The sequence below is a fragment of the Herpailurus yagouaroundi genome, unplaced genomic scaffold, assembly GCF_014898765.1.
Source record: "Herpailurus yagouaroundi ecotype Mexico unplaced genomic scaffold, PumYag 186, whole genome shotgun sequence".
Taxonomy (NCBI): Eukaryota; Metazoa; Chordata; class Mammalia; order Carnivora; family Felidae; genus Herpailurus; species Herpailurus yagouaroundi.
In genome coordinates this window covers 99,962-123,326 of record NW_024412417.1, presented here as the reverse complement: position 1 = coordinate 123,326, position 23,365 = coordinate 99,962, and the positions used below count along the sequence as shown (strand labels likewise).

The 23,365-nt window shown below is 34.9% G+C and overlaps 1 protein-coding gene across 2 annotated transcripts in view; it reads right to left on the bottom strand.

Annotated features, from left to right (window-relative positions):
* Positions 1-23,365, bottom strand: part of CNBD1 (cyclic nucleotide binding domain containing 1) — a 430,168-nt gene that overhangs the window by 364,966 nt on the left and 41,837 nt on the right. For both annotated transcript variants that reach the window (XM_040493922.1, XM_040493921.1), the window contains exons 3-4: positions 20,860-20,973; positions 7,963-8,121 (exon numbers count right to left, since the gene is read on the bottom strand). In XM_040493922.1, coding sequence (XP_040349856.1) covers positions 7,963-8,121; positions 20,860-20,973 — 273 coding nt within the window. The remainder of the gene's footprint in view (positions 1-7,962; positions 8,122-20,859; positions 20,974-23,365) is intronic.

Sequence of the window (23,365 nt, the reverse complement as noted above, 5' to 3'; positions counted from 1 at the left end):
TTTCCATGAAAAAAATATTCTAACTTGAAATGCAAAAATGAATAGCCACCCAAGACAAGAAGTCTTAGCTTTAACATTCACATCTATGTTGAAATAATATACACCATATTATGGACTTAATGTTTGTGTCCTCTCAAAATTTGCATGCTAAAATCCTAAGCCTCATTATTATAGTGTAAAGATGTGGAGCCTTTGGGAAATGATTAGGTGATTAAGAATGGAGTCCTCATGAATAGGATTAGTGTCTGTGATATTGTGATTTATAAGAAATATATATTTGGTCATTCATTTGATCATTCAAATGGCCAAATATATATTTCTCACACATATTTGATCTTTCTCCACAGTTCCGAGCTCACAGCTCCCAAACCCTTGGAATTTCCTTAGTGTTAAGATTGACAAAGGTGTCTTGTTAATGAAGTAACTTTTGCACCCCACCTGAGCATATGGGCTGGTTACCAAAGGAACCAACCATGTGACTGACGTGCTGGAGCTTTCAATCCCCCCTCACTCCCAACCCTTCCCATCTCCCGGGAGGGGAGGGGGCCTGAAGACAGAATCAATCACCACTGGCCAATGATTTAATCAATTGTGACTTTGTAATGAAGCCTCCATAAAAACCAAAAAGGACAGGGTTTGGAAAGCTTCCAAGTTGGTAAACAAGAGGAGATTTGGGAGATTTAGCACACCCTGAGAGGGCATGGAAGCTTCATGCCCCTTCCCACATACCTTGTCCTATGCATCTCTTTTATCTGACTCTTCCTGAGTTATATCCTCTTGTTTGTTTGTTTTGTTTCAAGTTTAATTTAAATTACAGTTAGTTAACATATAGTGTAATACTGAGGAGTATTTGGTGATGCATCACTTACATATAAACCCCATGCTAATCATAAGTGCCCACTTAATTCCCATCACTCATTTAGTCCATCCCCCACCCATAATAAACAAGTGATCAAAGAAATAAAATGTTTCTCTGAGTTATGTGAGCTACTGACCAAATTAATCAAACCCAAAAAGGGGGAAATAGAAACCTGTGATTTATAGCCTGGGCTTGTCACAAGCATGGGGGTAAGGGGTAGGAGGAGAGGTGATGTCTTGTAGTAGTGAACTCTTCATCTGTGGAATCTGATGCTATCTCCAGGTAGTGTTAGAATTGAGTTGAATTCTCGAACACCCTGCTGGTTGGTATGGGGAACCCCCACAACTCCACACATGGAAATTGAGTCTCAGAATACCAAATTTAGTGCCCTTATAAAGAGACCCCAAAGAGTTCTCTCCCGTTCCTTCATGTGAGGACACTGCAAGACAGCCATCTGTGAACCAAGAAGGCCCTCACCAGATACAATCTGCCTTGACTTAGACTTCCCAGCCTTCAGAATTGTGAGAAATAAATTTTTGTTGTTTAAAGCCACCCAGTCTATGATATTTCTGTTATAGCAACCCAAATTAACTAAGGCATCTGCACAGTGAAAAAAATAATTTTCACAAGAAGCATTGTAATAGAAATACAATATGGTGTATTGTAAAATACAGTTTGCTTATTCCAAACAAAAGAACAGTATAAAAATAAAATTTTCAAAAATCCTAGTTAATTTGGGATGAAATAGTCATTTATGAAACTTTAGTATGAAAATATTACTGGCAACTTTGTAAACTAATGTAATATATCATAAATAATTAATAGACATTATTTATTCATAAACTATAAGAGAAATTTGCATATTCTTTCTTGAAGAAATAAAAAAAGGGACACACTTATTCTGAGATACAGGAATCCTTTTATACTTCAAATGTAGCAAGCACATAGCAAAATCTTTTGTATAAAAACCTATCAAGATATGCAAGATTCTTTGGCAAAGGGAAGATGGAATTGTACAATGTACCGTGTATTATAGACTAAGTAATATACATGCAGCTTTACATTTTTAACTTTATTCAGGTTTCACAACAATGACCCTATAAGGTTAATAATTGTGCCCATTTGATTTTTTAATTTAATTTCATTTTTAACCCCAGTATAGTTAACATACAGTGTTGTATTAGTTTCAGGTGTGCAATATAGTGATTCAACAATTCCAGACATCACCCAATGCACATCCCAAGTTCACTCCTTCATCTAGTGGTGCCCATTTTATACATTAGTAAATTGTGTATCAAGAGGTAGAAGTTCACCCAAGATCACACAACCAGTTATTAGAGGAGTCCAGTTTAGAACCCAGGTCTCTGAGACTCCAGAGTCCAGGCATTTCACAATATGTGCATCCCAAATGTCACTTTGACTCTTACTATCATAGACAGACCAAGATTCAGTGCCTTACTCTTCTATAATATCAACCTACTGCCAAGGAATCTAATTTCTTTCTATCTTTTGCTAACTCATCTCCTAAACACAAATTAACTCTCTTCATTTAGTTCCTGTCTTATATCATACATGATCACTGTTTTCTGTCAAAAATTGAAATTACTTGTAATATTCTGACCATTCTTTATTTTTTCTTTTTTAAAATCTTTTTTTAAGTTTATTTATTCTGAAAGAGAGAGAAAGAGGCAGAGAGAGAGAGAGAAAGAGAGAAAATCCCAAGCAGGCTCCTCATCATCAGCACAGAGCTGGATGCGGGGCTCGATCCCATGAACTATGAGATCAGGACCTGATCCAAAATCGGGAGTCAGACGCTTAACTGACTGAGCCACCTAGGCACCCCATACCATTCTTTAATTAACCTATGTTCCCTTTTGGCTTGAAATGAACACTTTCTTTCCTACAGGTAAGTCCCCCCTCCCCAGTCAGTTTTCATCAAAACTCTATTTTTAACAGAATTAAACCCATACATTATTTTTCTCTCATCAGCATACAAACTTAAAATATAGTTTGAGATTGTAATTCCTCATCTTATATGCCATTGCTTTGGAAAACAACAGTGTAAAAACCATATTGCATTTGGATTTCAAGCAGCCTGAATCTAAAAAGCAAAAATCCTCATGTCCTTCCAGGGAGCAATTCCTCTGAGTCATTCCTGAGAGGGGCTTTGCATCACTGCTCCACTGAAACATAATGATCTTCAGACGCCTCATTCTCTCAGAGGAAACATCTTTAATTGGAGAAAGTAGGAGGAAAAAACAATTGGGCCAAGTATTCTCAGAGGATCTTAAACTGCTTTTCACAGCTCATTTATAAGTTTGTCTCTTCTCTTACCCTTTCCACGACCCCCACAAATATACATGTATGTCACTTTTCTTTTCAGAAATTAGTCATTTATAAAGAAACCAATTATTTTTACCAAAGCAATCCATAATTGCATTTTAAAAGCTGGTGGTGTTACAGGCAGTGCAATCAAATACAAACATGTGAGAGTGTTAGATCATTTGTCCAGGATATTAGCTGTTAGTGGTCAAGTTGAGCAAAGAATCTGATGTGCTCCCAGGACTACCAATTGAAAACTGCTCATGTCTTAAAAAATTAAATAAAATCAAGTTCTATACATAGAATTCAGGCTACTGTCATCTCTGAGAGCAATTCCACATAGCCTCCTGAGGTTACCCCAAATCTTCTGCACCCACAGTCAGCTCTCCACACATGACCTATTACTATTTAAATCATAATGCGTCACTCCCTTTTTGCCAGTCACACCTAGATAAAAAATCTACCATGACCTACAGGACTTTAGGTGATGATCCAGTTCCTGGTAACATCCAAAGCCTCATTTCCACCTCTTCCCCTCAATCATGCATTTTCACAGCACTGGTCTTGTTGCTAATGTATTTTTTTTTCAATTTACAAAACATGTTGCCATCCTGGGCTCTCGCATTGTCTACAATGCACTTCTCCAAGATATTCGATTGGCTCACTCTCTCATTTCATGAAATTATCTGATCAACGTCACCTTTCAGAGAAGAGTTTTCTGATCATTTTCATCATGCCCTATCCCCCTATTCTGCATTAGCTTTTCTCCCTAGCATTTATCACTAACTGATATAATACATTATGTATTTATTATCTTTCTCTCTCTTACATTAGAATATAAGCTTCCATGAGGGTAAAGATATTGTGTGTTCACCACTGCGGTCCCAATACCAAGAACATTGCCAGAAACATACATAGAAGTTCAAAAGTATATGTTGAATTCATTAATTAATGGCTGCAAAATATTAAATCAGTCAAATTTATTTATAAATTAAAATTCCAAGTCATGTTTTAGTTCATAACTTTTGATGTTATTTATTCATGATCCATTTCCTCCTCCTTCTGAAATACTTTCTCTTTTGAAATGCTATCCCTTACCAATTGAATGTGAACTCAGTAAGCACTATCAATTAAAGTGTACTGCCCCCTCAGCAGTTATCTAAGGGATGGGTATAAAAACAAACTATAAAAATCTGGTTCCTTATCCCTGCAACTAAAGTGTGAGCCTAAAAACTCTCAAAATACTTGTAGCTGATTGAGTCCAGTGTTATATTTGGAGAAGACATGCAGAGGTTATCTAGTTCATATCATTTCCAGCATCTAGTAGTTTTTCTATTTGGGGAGCTACCCAATATTCTTCCATAGGCTTCCCCTCTCTCCCCTACCCTGTTTGTTTGTTTGTTTGTTTGTTTGTTTGTTTGTTTGTTTGTTTAAATTAACCAGAATCAGTTTCCGTTGCTTACAATCCAAACTCCTAACACACATGGCAAGCGTATATTCAATCCAATATGCCTTAAAATAAAAAATTTAACAGAAAGTCCCCCATCCCTTTTTTCTCTCTCATCTTTCTTTCTCAGTCTGTTCTCCACACACACTTTCCAATTACATAGCATCCTTTAGTTACTCAAACCCCACCTCTCTGGAGACATCTCCCAGATATGCCCTTTCCAATGATTTTAGTGTTTCAAATCATTTATCCTTCCTCTGATCTAGCATTGTTTACTCAAAACTGCTGAATTAAAGTAGAAGTTATGTAATCAATATGATTAAGCCAAATCTTGCCAAGTTATCAATAATCAATAGCTTCTTGGGGCGCCTGGGTGGCGCAGTCGGTTAAGCGTCCGACTTCAACCAGGTCACGATCTCGCGGTCCGTGAGTTCGAGCCCCGCATCAGGCTCTGGGCTGTTGGCTCAGAGCCTGGAGCCTGTTTCCGATTCTGTGTCTCCCTCTCTCTCTGCCCCTCCCCCGTTCATGCTCTGTCTCTCTCTGTCCCAAAAATAAACGTTGAAAAAAAAATTAAAAAAAAATAATAATCAATAGCTTCTTAATCTTGCCATGCATATTTGCATTTCTTTAAAAGGAGGTTACTCAAAATTTATTTGGTTGTTCAAATTTCAGGCAGAATGACAAAGTGAAGAATTTTAGAAAGCATAAGGTAGCTACTCTTAAAAATGTATTCAGTGATATCACTAAAGCAGCCCATTGATCTGCTCATGGTTCAATTACAGATAAAGAAAGACATGACAACTTATCCATCAATAAACAGATTTTAGTTGAGCTACTTTTGTGACTACATAAAGCATATAGCCCCACTGCAAATGTTGACTGAGTCACAGAGATTTATGATGTTACTAAATATGGCTAACATATCCTAAGCACCTCCTCTATCCCTGATACCTGAGTTTTGGGGACAAAACCAATGATTCATTTCTAACCAATATAATATGAAAAAGGTAATAGGAGATCCAGGTCACTGATTAGATTATACAAAACTTCATCTTAGCACAATAGGAGAAAGAGAGACTCTCCCTTGCTGGCTTTGAATATTTAAACTTCCATGCTATGGGAAGGCCTGAGAGAGGGTGATCCAGCAAAGATGTGTGGACCTATAAGAGCTGAAATGGGCCCTCAAATGAGAGTCAAGAAGAAAGTAGAGACCTCAGCCCTACAACCACAAGGAATTGAATTCTTCCAACAACACCCATAAGCTTGGAAGAAGATCTCATGCTCCAGAAAGGAGTGTAGCCCTACAAACATTTTGATTGAAGCCTTGTGAGACGTGAGCAGAGGACCCAGCTAAGCCTTGCCCAGAAAGATAATAAATGGATGTTGTTTTAAGTCATTACATTTATGCTAATTTGTTACACAGTAATGGAAAATGAATACACTAGTGTACCAATGAAACAAGAAGAAAAAAGCATGTCTGTAGAAGAACAAATATAGATTGTGGATTTAACACATGCAATGCTGTTTTATTACTAGCTGATCATGTCCACTTCAAAGGTTGATATGAGGAAGAATCAGAATTTTATGTATAGAAATTAAGGCTTTGTGTGAATATTAAACATAAAAGTGAGTTCCCCTCTCATTTACTCTGCCATTATGTCTCAGTGAGTAACACAGCTCCACCCATGGACAGCAGTCAAGACCTGCTACCTTCATTCTGAAGAGTCATACTTGGCCAATTCTGAGCCACTGAAAGTGGGAGCTTGATGTATTTCAGGATCTCCTCTACCTACCCATCCATTCTCTCACATGTGAGCGAGGGGGTAGATTCTGGAAATTGCCACCATCCCAACATCTATTGTCCAGGGTATTTGGAGATTGGTTGTTAAATGGACTCCATGAAGGACCACATAAGAATTCAGCAGTAGATCCTTTGTCTATTCTACTTTGTGTTTGGATATCCTTCTACCGTAGTACCTTCTTTAGTCTATTGCTAAGGTGGTACAGGGTTTTTATCCATTTGTAGTTTCCATCCTGACTTCAACCTAGATTTACCTTAGTATTTCAACACTTTGCCAGGGAACCAAAGCTGCTCAGGCTCCTCTTGCAGCTTATAAGAACTTTGTTTTCTTGAAAGTGCTACCTTGTTATTTTCAGAAAGACAGAGATTACATCATTGAAAATCCTCCAGCCCAGTACAATTTGAAATCATAGGTGAGTGACTCACAGGCTTCTAGACACTTAAAAAACTTTAATCCAATACAATTTTTGCCAGCATTATGGTTTAATGGAATTAAAGTGTCTATAACTCCAGTAACTTTGAGTGCTTTAGTGATTTTCTACCAAAGCATATTTTTAACATATTCACTGAACACATTCTCATTAAATTTTCTATTTTTACAGCTTACCAGTTTAATTATACCCATGTATGGCAGGTGGTTATGATTTCCTTCTCCACAATTCCCTCACACCTACTTTCTTATAAAGAGACTAGTAATTGCTGTGTTTATTTCATTGTTGATGTTGTAAGTAAAAGCATCAGAAATTTGACTATTCTCAAATTTCCTGGAAACTCTGACCGACCATATTTTCCCAAATTTGCAATGACAATTTTCAAGAAAAGTGCTTATAGCATTGAATTCTTAGTGTATTCCTACAAATATAAATGCCAGATTTTTATTTTCTCATTCTATGCTACTGTTTTGTTTCTTTCAGGCACATTTCTAGTCTTGACACTTTCCTGTTCATTTTGTTTGTGTTGTCAATCAGTATTCCATTATCACATTTTCCCACGGTCTCATTTCAACTTTAATTTCATTCACAAATCCAATACCACATCTGGTAACCAGCCTCCACCCAGATTTAATCCCTCCTCTCTCCTTCTCCCTCTCCTTCAGGCACTTGTGCCCGAATCATGGTGCAACGTGTTCCAAGAAGTTAAAAAGAATATGAGATAAGTTTATATAATGGCTGTGCAATGGAGAAGACAGTTTAAATTCTGTGAAGAGCTGACAAAACATAAACTGATGAAATCTTAAACATAATTTTGATTTAATACAATCAGTAAATAACACCTATTTTGCTTGCAGCTTAAAATTAAAATGATGTGCCACAACTGGATATATTACCAATATATTCATGATACGCCATGAAGACTGAATTGATGAAGACTGCATTCATCTAGAAACAGTCTTCAGCATTTCTACCTCTCCTGAATCAACCATTAGTGGTAGATTGCAACTGAAACACACTTAGCTGCAAAAAACTAACTTAGAAAAAAAAAAGTGGACCTATTCAAAAGTATTATTCAATAAGAAGTACTAAAAATACTTACAATTTCTTTAAAATATCCAGGAATTCCACTAACTTCTCTTCAAATTTTTTTGGTTCATATAAAGTAGGGCCACCACGTGCTTTTTTAACATGGATAGCTATATTGTGAGAATCATCAGGTTGTTGGGGTTGAAGTTCTTCTGTGCCTTCAGTAGGTTCTCTGAACAAAGGAACACAACAGATTATGGTGTTGCATATTGTATAAAAATGACTGACATGTGGCAACTGCGTGGCTCAGTCAGTTAAGGGTCCAACTCTTGATTTCAGTTCAGGTCATGATTTCAGTTTGTGAGTTCAAGCCCTGCACTGGGCTCCATGATAACAGTATAGAGCCTACTTGGGATTCTCTTTCTGTCCCTCCCCACACTTTCTCTCTCTCCTGCACACGCTCTTTCTCTCTCAATAAATAAATAAACTTAAAAAAAAACAGACAGATGCTATGACATCCCTTCCTCTAAAAAAAAGAGTACCATGAACTTTTACTTTACTGTTAAGAGCAAAATTGCATTGTTGTGAGATAATATGGCATTTTAATAATGTATGCCTTTTCATTGCCTTAGTTCTGTTTTTTTGCCCAGTCATCAGTAGTGCTGTTACATATGTCCACTTAAAAGTGGACATACATAAAATACTTTCCACATTCAGAGCCTGATTATACGTATTATAACTGTATTAAGTGATTGAACCATCTTTTGTAATTAGATGTACATAACTTAGTAAATATTTGAAGTCAATGGTCAATATCCTTCTCTTTAGAGCCATTCACTTGTTTTTTGGTGTTTTCTTCACACCAATGATAAAATTGCTTTTTTAAAAAACTTTTGTTTCCAACTGGTAAATTGTGATAATCTGAAAGCAGCCATTTTTCTTTATTCTTGTGCTACAGTATGTTATACACCCAAGTTCCCAGGAGATGAATGGCTGAATAACCATTCCCCATTCATTTTTCTAGTTCCACACATTTCTATTTAGAAGTCACTAAAAACCTAAGAGCAAAAACTAATGAATGCTAATGAATGCTATTATCCTTAAGAAAAAAAAATGTGGAGATGATAAAAGCCCAAATGACCTGTAATTATATACATGAGAATATTAAAATCATACTTAAATATAAGATAAACATTATGTGGGATAATAATAATAATAATAATAGTAAATAATCACATTAACATCTAACATACATTTGAGTTTTTGTGCTGGTTGTTCTGCTAAACATTATATGCACATATCTCATTAACATCAACCATGTGAAATAAACAATATTATCCCCCATTGATAAGATAAGGAAATTTCAGATTAAAGAGTTTATATAATTTGTCTTACCACTCATAGCTGCTTGTTAAAGCTTAGTAGTAAAGCTTACTTGATGTATACACAAAGAAGATAGTCTAGCATAAGTTACAAATATAAAATTAAAAGCCAAAATCCATTTCCCTTTCTATCATTTTTACAGAACCTCAAACATTCCTTCCAGACCTAGAACACCACTTCAAACTCTATCCCTACTTACTCCTATAAAACGTAAGCACAGTAAAACTCAGCAATGATGAGAATTCAGGTATAAAGCAATTTGCTTTTCTCCACCCAGCCTATATACTAAAATGCAAATGAAATGAAGTTCTTATATTCTAAAAAGGAGAGGTCTGTGGACTGGAGGGAAAAGTGAAGGTAGATATAGCAGCTTTGTGGCAGGAATATGCAAAGTGAGTCCCCATGGACCTAGTATTCTTCTGGCCCAAGTTCATCATATTTGCCCAAGGTGGGCAACTCCTGAATTTTCTACTTCATGTTGTAAATCTCAAACTAGCCAAGGGATTCAAAATAGTCCCCAATGACATTTAAGCCTCTTGAAATTAACCAGGAGATACTAAACCACCAAAAGCAATAGAAACAAATAGGTGGTCAGACACATTAATTGATTAGTTGATTAAATTGTGCCTTATACTCTTCAGGAAATGGTAGAAAATTATCCTCATCATTACATAGTAAAATTAGCAATAATGCAATATATTAAATATATATATAATATACAAATATATAATAGTATGGATAATCTCATGCCAACAAATTTGAAACCTTTGATGAGATAAATCACTGTAAAAGTACAAATTACCATACTGATAACATAAAGAAAGAAACTTTGAATTGTTCTAAATATTTTAAAGAATATAACTAAGAAGTAAGATTCCTTCCACAAAGAAACTCCTGGCCAAAATGGCCTTAATGATGAATTCTAACAAACTCCTAATAGATAAATAAACCCAAATACTTACAGAAAATACAAAAGACGGCTATACTTTCCAGCTAGTATTATGAAGCCAACCTAGCCTTAATATCAACTTCTGGCAAGGATATTACAAGAAAATTACAAGCCAGTATCACTGAATATAGATGCAAAAATCCTAAGCAAAATATTAATAAACTGAATTCAGTAATAATTTTTTAGATATAAAGCATAGCCTAGTTAAGACTATGCCAGGAATACTATTTCATGAATGTTGTTCAACATATTAATGGAATAAAATAAATCATGATTATCTAAACATTTCATGTGATAAAACATTCATGTGTAATATAAACTCCTACAAAACTAGAAATAGAAATATTTTTTTCTTTTCTTTAGAGAAAGAGAGAGAGCACACAAGTAGGGGAGAGGAGCAGAGGGAGAGAGAGAAGACTCTTAAGCAGGCTCCACATTCAGCATGTAACCCAACACAGGGCTTGATCCCACAACTCTGGGTTCATGACCTGAGCCAAAATCAAGAGCCAAAATCAAGAGTCAGATGCTCAGACTGAGCCACCCAGGTGCCTTGAAGTGAACTTTCTTAATATGACAAAAGACAAACATCAGTTGTATTTCTTATTCCTTACTTTTTTTTTTCTTAACGCCATTTACTCAATTTATTGCAATATACCTAAAATATAGCAAGGAACACGTGATGCCATCAGCCATCAGTAAGCATGGCTTCAAAAGTTTCCCCCATTTCCTCATGAGACACACTTGGGTTATAAAGATGGTTACCCACCTGCTTAGGATGAGGCCTATCATGCCATGTAAGGCCCTAACATGACCAGGACTTCACCCATGCAACTTCCAATGCAACCATATAACACTGGCCATCACTGGATAGGGTGAGCCAGTTATCTTCTGGGCAATAAGGTCTCACGACAGTCTGCTTAGCCAATATGTTCCTTACTATCTAATGGGGGAAGGCACTAATAGGTTAATTAGTCCCTAAATGTGTTATTGAAAGTTGTTAAAAGTGATATGAAGAATTTATACATGTTATGAATAACAAGTATAGGATACTTATAAGAGTGTAAAAATAGGTGACATATTTTGCTTGCCAGGAAAAGACAATGTCTCAGAGAGAGATTTAAACTGCCACACAAGATAAAAAAAGTTAAAAAAAAAAAAAAGAATATTCCAGGAAGAAAGTACAAGAAATTTTCTTGCAGAAAAAATTTCTAAAGATGCCAAATTCTGCTCAAAATTATTTTGACCTTGGGGCAAAGAGTGTATCAGTGGGTTGTGTCTGACTCTTGAATTCGGCTCAGGTAATGATCTCACGGTTTCTTGAGTTCGAGCCCCACATTGGGCTCTGTGCTGCCAGCACGGAGCCTGCTTCGGATTTTCTCTCTCTCTCCCTCTCTCTCTGCCCCTCCCCCACTTGCACTATCTCTGTCTCTCTCAAAATAAATAAATAAACTTAAAAAAAAATATTTTGACCTTGTCAAATAGACATAGCCACTGTACAACAGATTAATATTCTCTGTTAATCTTTTCATACTTCTTTGATATCACTACATCTAATTATTTCTGAATTAATTTTTACTCAAAGCAAACGATAGGGATACATGAAATTATCCACAGAATTGATGGTTACCATAACTAGCAAGTAATTAGGCAATTCTAGTTACTTCTCTGCTATTGACTTTTTAAGGTTTTTGGCATTGTTCCTATTGATTATTAAATTAAAAAATACATAATATATTGTAAGTTTAAAAGTAACAGTAAAATGAATGTTAATGTACCTACCCAGATCTTTAAGGTACCCATGGCACTGTACAATTACTCTTCCATGGACAGATACATAGCACTCACTCCAGAGATAACCACTACACTGAAGTTTGTTCCTATTATTCCCTTGGTTTTCATTATACAGATTAATGAAAAATATATGCATCCCTTTAAAAACCTAATTTTCATTTTGCATATTTAGTTTTGCACTTGATAGAAATGAAGTGATTCTTATGAATTCCATAACTTGTTTTTTAGTTTTGTTCATTGTGTTTATGAGATTTAATGACTATAGTTCATTCATTTTACTGCTGTATAAGATTTCATTATATTTATATACCACAAAGGGGATTTTCTTAAGTCTGTGGGCAATTGAGATTTTTGTTTCCAGGTTTGTTTTGTTTTTTATCTGTTTGTTTGCTATATACAAACTTGGCTACTATGACTATCTTGTACATCCAGAACTTCTCCAAGAATTAAAATTAGTATATGCACAACATTATATTAATAATGCCACATTGTTTTCTAAACTGGCTATAACAATAGCCAAGGCATAAGTTTCAGTTGCTCTAAATTCTTACTGCTACCATATTATTAAATTTTTGACTTTGTGAAATTAATTGAAAAATATTGATCACTTTTCATGTATTTATGGAGTTATACTGACTATAGGAAATCACTAAGTTAGTTAATTCCTCAGCAAACTACAAAGAGAAAAAAAATTAAAAAATCACAATACCAGTAAGATATTATTTGCCTCTTTCTTCCTGTGTTGAAATCTAATCATGAAAATAATGATGGGTAAAACTACTTGCAACCAAGAATGATTCAAAATAATGGGACGAAACTATACCAGCAGTCACTGAATTCTTCACTGCCACATACTTATAATTTTTAAAAAGCCAAAAAAATTAATTTTATTCTCAACCCTCTGACCCTGAGTACATTGCTTTGTGATACTCTGTGTGACAAAAGGAAAAGTATAGATAAAGCATTTTTGTAGCATCTCAAAGAGATTTTTATCTCAAGTAAAAGTGAATTATTATCTGAGTTGTAAGCACAACTATTCACTTATTTCACTGTACTCCATATTAACTTGAAAGAATAGCCAAAAGACAAACTACAATAAATGACTTGGATATTTGGATATAACTTGGATGTTTGGGATCTATTTTCTCAAAAATCAGTGAAGTGCAGTTGTCACTTCAAATAAACAGTGTCTGCTGCTTATAATAAAAGTTAAGCTTTCAAGTAAAAAATTGATTTTTGTAACCACTTCTGTATCCACTTCTGTAAACTTGAGAGCTTCCTAACATGTAAGGCCTTTCTGATGATCAGTGATGATATAAAAATTGTGATCTTGGGGCACTTGGGTGGCTCAGTCAGTTGAGCATCTTATTGATTTCGGCTCAGGTCATGATCCTAGGGTCACAGGACTGAGCCCTGTGCCGGGCTCCACACTGAGTATGGAGCCTGCTTGGGATACTCTCTCTCTCTGTCTGTCTCTCTCCATCTCTCTCTCTCTCCCTCTGCCCGTCTCCCCCAGCTTGTGCTCTCTCTCTCTCTCTCTAAGGTAAAAAAATATTATAAATTAAAAAAACTGTGATCTTTATACATTACATAAGAAAACATGTTAACATTTGCAAGATCTATATAACCTAGTGAACCATTTTCCAAAGGACCAATGTATATTACACAATCATGCATTAGTAAAAGAATTATTCATAGTGTAAAATAATAGTTTTTATTGATGTCATTGTTTTTAAATTGGCCATATTAAAGATTTTTTTAAAAATCCCCAGTAAATTCAGGTGATAGGGATTAGCACCACTAACAAGCAAAATAAAATAAAATTTAGTGCACATTATCTCATTCAATCCTCCAACATGACTATAGAGTATGTATCACTGTCTCAATTATAGATAAAGAAACTAAGATTCAAAATTTTAGATAATCTTAAAGTAATACAATTACCAAATTGCAGAACTGAAATTCAAACCCAGATCTGACTAGTCCAGAGGCCACCACAACACATTGCCATCTATGTATTCTTGTATTCTAGCTCTCACAAACTTTTTAAAATTAGTCCCCCAAATCTTTCTGTATCCCCCTCCCCCACTTTTTTGTAAATCCATATAAATTTTACTAGGTAGTGGTTAGAGTCAGAGTAATATATATATAATATACGTATCCTATATACATATATATTATATATATATACACACATATATATATGTGTGTATATATATATAATATATAGTATATATATATAATACATAAAATATATATAGGAACTTTCTTAAGATGTTTGCTATAGGTCTCTTCAATCCTTTTTTTTAGACTCCAAAGTCAGCCTGACTCATAAAAATACAAATAAATACAACCACTTTAAGTTTATTTACTGCATTAACTCCATTTGTTAAGCTTAGCTTACTTATCACTGGTGCCAAACCAGGAAAAACCAGGAAATAATTATGGGTGAATTCCAGCCCCAGGATGTACATTAGTAAGTTGCAAGCTTTGTCTTATATTGTGCAAGAGTGCTGACTTTGTCCCACACATTGCCAACGTATCCAAAGTTAAAATTGAGGATTCAAAGGCAAATTCTTTTATATACTCTTGACAGCAAATATTGGAATCCTGTCATCTCTTATTATATAAGAAGAATATTTTAAGGTTAGAGAGGTAAGCAATATTTCCCTGGTTTCTATTAGATAAATGTCTATGCCAAACACAGAGTCTCCCCTTTTCATTCCCAAAAAGCAATAGAAAATCCACAGTTAAACGTGAACAGTTGATTGGACTTAACCTGTATTCTATGCTATAAAGCAGCAATACATTTTCCATTAATATATGACAAGCTATATGAAAATGCAAGAAAGTAAAATTATTTCAAAAGGATTATTTACGTACAGAATATTAACTGATATTAAAGATGCCCAAATTTATTTTTTTTTAATTTTTTTTTCAACGTTTATTTATTTTTGGGACAGAGAGAGACAGAGCATGAACGGGGGAGGGGCAGAGAGAGAGGGAGACACAGAATCGGAAACAGGCTCCAGGCTCTGAGCCATCAGCCCAGAGCCTGACGCGGGGCTCGAACTCCCGGACCGCGAGATCGTGACCTGGCTGAAGTCGGATGCTTAACCGACTGCGCCACCCAGGCGCCCCAAAGATGCCCAAATTTAAAAAGTTGGGATATCTAAAGACAACCTTGACTATAACAATATATTAACATATATTTATAAAATATATGCTATAAAATAACATATATTTACTGATCCTTAATTTTCCTCAGCATTCTTTTCTTTTTAAAATTTTTTTTCAATGTTTACTTATTTTTGAGAGACAGAGCATGAGCAGGGGAAGGGGCAGAAAGAGAGGGAGACCCAGAATCCGAAGCAGTCTCCAGGCTCTGAGCAGTCAGCACAGAGCCCAACGTGGGGCTCAAACCCACGAACTGTGAGATCATGACCTGAACTAAAGTCGGATGCTTAACCGACTGAGCCATCCAGGTGTCCCCTCAGCATTCTTAAATTAGCTTTGTTTAGCTCTTACACACTCATCTTAATGGCTTTTATCTAGTTTCTTTTCCATCCCCATTTTCATATTCTATAGGCAACCTTGCTTTAGTACCAAAGCTCTCTCCCCGACCTTTGTATTGGAATTGATGATTACTGACTATTGAGAAACAATAATAAAACATCATTTAGCTATATTGTCACTCAAGCTGGACTTAACTTATTAAAGAAAATAATTAAATTCAGAGAAAACATAGCTTGTAAATTTTAAGACTTTCTCTTCCTGATTTCATAGTTATGTCCTTGAAGAGATCTTAGCCTCATTGGGTAACTTAAGTAATGAATGAAGCATCTCGTTTTGGAGAATGGAAGGGCCAATTTGGAGACAGGGAAGCAAATTTCTTGCCACCAATAGTACACAATATGGAAGAAGCTCCAAACTTTCAACTATAGGCTTTTAAACCTAGAACTGATTCCCTTTGAATCAAAGACGACTTTTTCCCCTTACAGAAATGGAATCTATAAGAAAATGCAGCAGCATTTATAATTCTCCTCCAGCTGAACTCATAATTGCACCATGTTCACTACCTATCTCTTAACTGATGGTATCACATTTTTCCATTATCAGGGTAGGGTGTTGGTCAGGAATTCCATGCAATTAAAATTATGCCCACTGGGATCTACTGGCCTCTTAAAAATCTAGATAAGGTTCCACGCAAATCCATGGAAGTACAAACCTCTCCTTAAGATTTCAACATTTACCCAGATGACATTCTGATGTTACCTCTGCCACTGTGTTTCTTCCTTAAATACTCTACTCCATGTCTTGTTTATCCAGAAATAAAACCAACTTTGCCTATATTTCCTCAACCAAACTAAACTAAACTAAACCAAATATTTAGAGCATTTGTAAGTGCAATAGAGTTCATCAGATACTGGGGTTATCCTAAAGAGATGCTGTATCACATATAGCCCAACATACTTGAAATACATTAATAAGAGTTTTCTTTTCTTAAATGTCCTCAACCCCATGCCTAGGACAAATGGTTTCTCCTCACTCAGTGCACATTTCTCCAATTATTTCCTGGCTCCTCCTGCTTCTTGTCTGCCTCTTGTTTTCTCTGCCTTTCCTCACCCCTGGATAGCTCCACAACTCCAAGTTAGAATAGTTCTACTCAAGTCAGAACGGTTCAACACCTATTCCTGGACAATTCCAACCAAAACCATAGGAAGAAAGTGTGACAAAAGGGCCTTCCTTTTAGAATAGTCTACCATTCCTCAGTGGTAGTTGTAAACATGGAATGACATTTTTTTTCCAACTCAAGACTTGAAACTTTCTTATAACAGTTCACTCTAACACAGGGAAATCCTATGCACTTAGGCAATTTCTACAAATTGCCACCATTTTGCTACAGTAATGCCCCAGGCCATCCAGGGTTTCATTTTTATGTCATAGCAAATGATTTAATTTGGGCCACAAAAGACATCAGACCATGGCTGAGGCAACTAGTTAGATTTCTATAAATTTCCCTTCCCTTTCCTTCCGAAAATTCTCTCAAAGGTCCAAATATTGCTTTTATAAACTAGCATGACAGTCCTGCACTTTGTCCTTGCCTTTCTCCCTTGTTCCTTTTTTTCTTTTCCTTTCTTCCTCTCTTCCTCCCTTCCTTCTTTCCTTTTTCTTTTCTTTCTGTCCTTTTCTTTCTTTTCCTTTTGTTCCTTCCTTCCTTCCTTCCTTCCTTCCTTCCTTCTGCCTTTCTTTCTTTCTCTCCTCTTTCTTTTCTTTTCTTTCTTGCTTTTTCTTCTTTCTTTCTCTCCTCTTTATTTTCTTCTTTCTTTCTTTCTCTCTTCTTTATTTTCTTTCTTCTTTCTCTTTCTTTCTTTCCTTTCTTTCTTTCTCTCTTTCTTTCCCTCTTTTTCTTTCTTCTTCTCCTGCACTGCAAGCCATCACCACTCCCATGTTGACATATATGGAAGAAATTATCTAAATATTTTGAAAAAAATTTTTCCCAAAACTTTCTAGTGGCAACTACTAAACTGGGCAATTACTATATCAGCCAAAATAGCCTTACCTGCACTTGGATAATAATGGTGAAGACCATCACATGAATTTGGGGGGTTTTTTGGTTTTATTTTGTTTTGTTTTGTTTTTGTCTCAAGGGCTCTTTTCCTTCTTCTCCTAGCTAACTCTTACTTATCCTTGAACTTCAACATCCCTTCCTCAGGGATTCTTGCCTTGATCTTCTAGTACATCATCTGCCATTAACACAAGCAGTCTCAATGCAAACTGCCCACCCCCGCACTTTGTCACCGCTGACACTTATTACACTTTATTTATTACCTCTTAGTGCCTGTCAGTGCCATACCTTCTGAATATGAGACCCTGCGAGACTTGCACTTAACACGGTCAATACTCAGTACGTATTATTTAAATGAATAAACAAATGATAAAGCATTATTATAAGGTTTCTTCCTAGATGATGTAAATTTTTGCATTTATTTTTAGGGAAAAATAGTAAAACAGAATTATTACGGTTCTGACTTAAAAAAAAAAAAACACACAAGGAGAATCTCATTCAATAGACCTCAGAACTTCAGACAAAATAAGGGTTTTATAATCACGAAAAGGATAGTTTCCTTTGTTCTAACGTTAAATACATAGTTTTCAAATACCCTGTGGTTAATTACCCTGAGGACAGATTCAAGCTAGCATGAAATAAGCACTACTTAGCTGTAGCTATAGCACATGGGTAATTTTCACAATGCTAGAGAATGAAATTGAGTCCAAATCTCGAAAGAACACAAGCTAAGAAAGTAATTTTGCAGAGATTTTTTTAAAGTCAGTCTATCAGAATCCATTTGCTCTAGGTTTTTAGTTGCTTCATCTCCAAATATTCATCTTTATTTTCCAGCATTTTCTGCACTTACACTTTTAGAGAGAATTTGTAATCCATCAAGGTACAATGTGTACTATACCAAATAATTATTTTAAAATGTGTTTCGGAAAAAAATATATATATTACAGAGAAGTTCCACATCATTTTAACCCAGATAAAAGGTACATGTTACTGCTTTTAGATGTAGAAGTAAAATTTTGAACTTCAATTCAAGCAGCTGAAATGTCCTAGTCTCTTTAGAATCTGAAGTCCAAACTGAAGCATCAAATCTTTGCACAAAACATGCTTTGACAGCTTTTGGAGAAATAGGTAATTTGGCCAACTGAGCATACTGACTTCTGGAGCCATGAGAAATATCCCAGAAGACCCTTCCAGTCAGGATGCCTTTAGCACATTGAAGGATACTCTTACTGAGACCCCAGGGCTGGTGGACAGGAAGCACAGTACAGCACATTGCCAACATCCTTTTACTCTTACCAGGTTTATTCAGTTTTAAGTTATATAACACAAGCTAAGTTAAGATGGTTTTGCTAAACATTACCATTACCTGGTTATAAACCTGTTATAATCTGTTATAAGTTATAAACCTAGAAACTCCTTCTAAACAGAGCAAGTTACTCCCTTCTCTTCGCCCTTTTTTGATCCTATGCCTAATTAGAATTAAATTTTTTAGGATAATAGATACTTATTGGACTTCATTAAAATGTCCTGAGTAAAAATATATCAAGAGAGTCTAAAACGCCACACCCTGCATATTAAGTGCAACATGTGATTGATTGCTGCTAAATTTAATGAGACAAGTATTTTATAGCCAAAGCCCATACACAACTTTGCAGTTTAACAATAAGCCCACAGACAAATGAATAAATGTTTAAAAATACGGAGTAAAATGCCCCAATAGAAAAGCTGCAGTTTAGTCATTTTTATTCATTCTCTAAAAGAAAAAAAATCAAATTGTCTCTAGACTTACTATCCAAAAAAGTAAGTCAAATGATTTATAAAAGTCAAATAAGAATACAAGCTTCCTTATAATACTTGAGTTCCTACTCTCCCCCCAAAAAGTTGCTTATTTAATAAATATATCTTCAACATAGATTTCCACAATTCTGTGGAATACTTTTCTCAATTACTATCATTTCTTTAAACCTTCTTTTCCTCCAGAAATGAACTGATATAAAGGCATACTGATTAAAAGTCTGTCTTCTCCAAGAAATAACTGTTAAGGAGGATGTAGAGAAAAAAGAACCTTCATGCACTGTTGATGGGGACATAAATTGGTACAGCTGCTGTGAAAAACAGTATGGAGTTTCCTTGAAAAACTGAAAATAGAAATACCATACAATTCAGTAATTCCACTACTGGGTATTTATCCAAAGAAACAAAAACATTAATTCAAAAGATATATGCACCCCTAAGTTTATTGCGGCATTATTTATAACAACCAAGATACAGAAGCACCCCAAAGTGTCCATCTATCGAATGCATAAAGAAGATGTGGTATATATACAATGGAATGAATATTAGCCATAAAAAAAGAATGAGATCTTGCCATTTTCAACAACATGAACCACCCCAGAAGGTATTTTGTCAAGTGAAATAAATCAGACATAGAAAGACAAATATCATATGATTTCATTTATATATGGAATGTAAACAACAAAACAAATGAATAAACAAGCAAAGAGACCCAAAAACACAGAGAGCAAACTGGTGACTTCCAGAGGGGATGTTGGTGGGAGGTGGGCAAAATGGGTGAAGGAGAATGGGACATACAGGCTTCCAGTTATGGAATGAATAAGGGATGGGGATGAAAGGTATAGCATAGGGAATGTGGTCAATGGTACTGTAATAGCATTGTATGATGACAGATGGTAGCTACACTTGTGGTGAGCATAGTAAAATGTACAGTTACTGAATATGTTGTACATCTAAAAATTTTGTTCTTTTTTGCTCCAAATTATACTTTTGAAGAGTACTTTTTACAATTTCTATTTATACCATATTATATTTTTAATTTCTATCTCCTTGAATAAATTTAGTAGCGCTTTTTTTAGAAATTAATCAATAACATCTAGATTATCAAATTAGCCTCAAGTTATATAACTCTATCATAATTTATAATTTTCCTAGTTTTCTTTGTATCATTTATTGTATTATCTTTCGCATTCCTAACAGCATTTTCTTTTATTATGTTTATTATATAAGGCTAGTTGCTTATTCTTTTTAATAATAAAACTAAAGGAGCAACATATGCTTATTAGTACCAATCATCATACCATATAATTAAAATTCCTCCAAAGTCATTGTGTAAATTTACTCTTCCCTACCAAACTTCATTTTCTTGGCTGCTCCCTAGCATGGAGTGCTGGAAACAGATTAAATACTTTCATTATTTGAGCTCCATTTGTTTTTTAATGCATATGCATATCAACCTTGTTTCCAAAAGAAGACATCATTACCTTTTTACCTCTTGTTTGAAGAGTTTAGGCAGTCTGGTTTTTTTCTTCAGGAATATTTTAGGATATTGTTTTATAAACATATTGTGAGCTGACAGGATACTGTAAGAACTCTGGCTTTAAAAATAAGAGAGACAAATTAAATTTTAAGATAATAGTTTCCAAGGAAAGATTTTTGACTCACTATAAAAATTGTTCATAGTGTGCCTCAGTAAGAAATATTTTATGAGTATTAGATTTATGGAAATGTCAATGTCAAAAATTTAATTTTTAAGTTCAGCCTTCTTAAAAGTTTTATTTCTGTAATTGATTAAAGCCCTTACATAAAATATGCCACATAATTAAAATTCCTCCAAAATAATTCACATAGAGGTCACATATACATCACCAAAAAGTATATTTATCTGAATCTTTGCAATGATTTATGAAAATCTCATGTACTGTTTTTAGAACTGGAATAAAGATATGTTAGAGCAAAAGATCAGCATTTCCCAATCCACAAGATCAGTAGAATCATCTGGGATGCTTTTTAGAAGTACGGTTTTCTATCCTATCTTTCTGAAGAAAGATCTCCAAGTCTAGAGGTCTGCATGGGCCTATTTTAAATATCCTTCTCCAGGGGATTCCTATTTGTAGCCAGATTTCAACCCACTGCAAATATAAAAATGCCAATAATCCACAGGATATAGTAAATTATCATTCAGTGTCAGGTAATGACATTTGTTTCTAGAAAATCTGCTTCATTCAATTTTCAATTGACAACCACCATGAAAAATTGATCAGTTTTTTTAAATGCTAAGCATTCATCTTGACAGCTTATTTCAATAATTATCAAAAATGATCATACTTAAAAACGAACACTGACAAACATCTTTATCAATATTTGCCTCATGGCAATGAATATAAAAATACTTGAGAAATCTTTTATTTCATTGTCAGTGTAAATAATAGCAACACATTATAAAATATTTATAACAGCTTTTTTTCTCCTGGCCAAAGTTTCCTAAAATGCCATATTAATTCTTTACACAAAACAAATACTACATACTTTAAGAATGTTATGTAAGTTAATTTAACTTAATTAACTCAAATAGTGCAAAGTGAATTTGATTTAATATGACATTAAGCATTTTCATGCCTAATCTTACACTATAGAGATACATGAAGCAAGAATCTAATATGTTTTAAATCCAGTCACATATCATTAGAAGCTTCTCCAAGATCTTTTTTTCCCCCAATTTAGAATTCACATTCTACATTCATCTATTTTACACATCTACTTGTAAAACATTAGGTGCTTGTTATAGGCCAAACAATTGGGCTAAAATCTTCACACTATTTTTGTCTCATTACATATTTACACAACCTGATAAAGTTGCTATTCTTTATTGCCCATTCTACACATAAAGAAACACAAACTTAATTCATATAACTAGTAAGTGGAGGACACAGGGTACAAATGAAAACTATATTGACTTTAAAACCCATTGTCTTAATTTTTTGGATACACTGCTCCCTAAACAATAAAACATGTTAGTTAATACTAAGTGCCAGTCACTATTCTAGGCAGTTTACATGTAATGTATAATTTATCCTTACACAACTATATCAGCTGATATTCCTATCATCCTCATTTGGTAGATAAAGAAATTGAGGCCCATGAAGTACAAAATTATGGCCTCTTTCCTTTGTCTACACGGAGCCCATGCTATAAGACTTGGAACCTTACTCCAATCTGTGATCTGGACAGACCATCTTTGGAGTGGCTAAGAAGCTTACATCAAAATGCTAAGACCTTCACTCTTGTCATTTTCCATGTCTATGACTGAACTGCCTGCTTCATCTAATCCTTGAGAATTTTCAAGGTGTGGTAGCTGATGTACATGGACCAGTGTTTATGATCTGTCTCCAAGTTAGTATCTTCAAGAAGTGAAAAATGTGGAAGGTTGAAATGGAAAAGACAAATGCTAGAACTAGGCATGATATAATTTTCAAAATGAGGACCTAAGTGCTCTATGCTGCTATGATGTATACTCTACATCACAAAATGTAATCTGGCAGTATATGCCTATTCTGAGTCTCTTTTGAAATAAAAACATATAGTTCTGTGTGTTCAGTAGGTTGCATTATTGTCTAAAACTATGTGAAGTATGCAAATAAATGCCTCTAAATACGCATAAGAGAAGTAGATTAGGAGAAATGGTATAAATATAATTAGAAATCCAGGGATACAGAAAGATTAAGAATTATGGCAGAGTCAGAAAGTAGACCATGGATCCAAATAACTATTTGACACTTGAAAACTGTCCACATAATTTCCTAAGCTATGAGTAAGCACTCTATGGACAAAATTCTCTACTTTATTGAAGCTCACCTGCAAGGAAACTCACCTGCAGAGAAACCCCAGTTTCCTCAGATGAAGGGGAAATACATACAAAACCTATAGATTTACACACCAGAACTCTAGAGCACTTTCAGGATGCTTACAATAGCCAAGTAGGTATTAAAA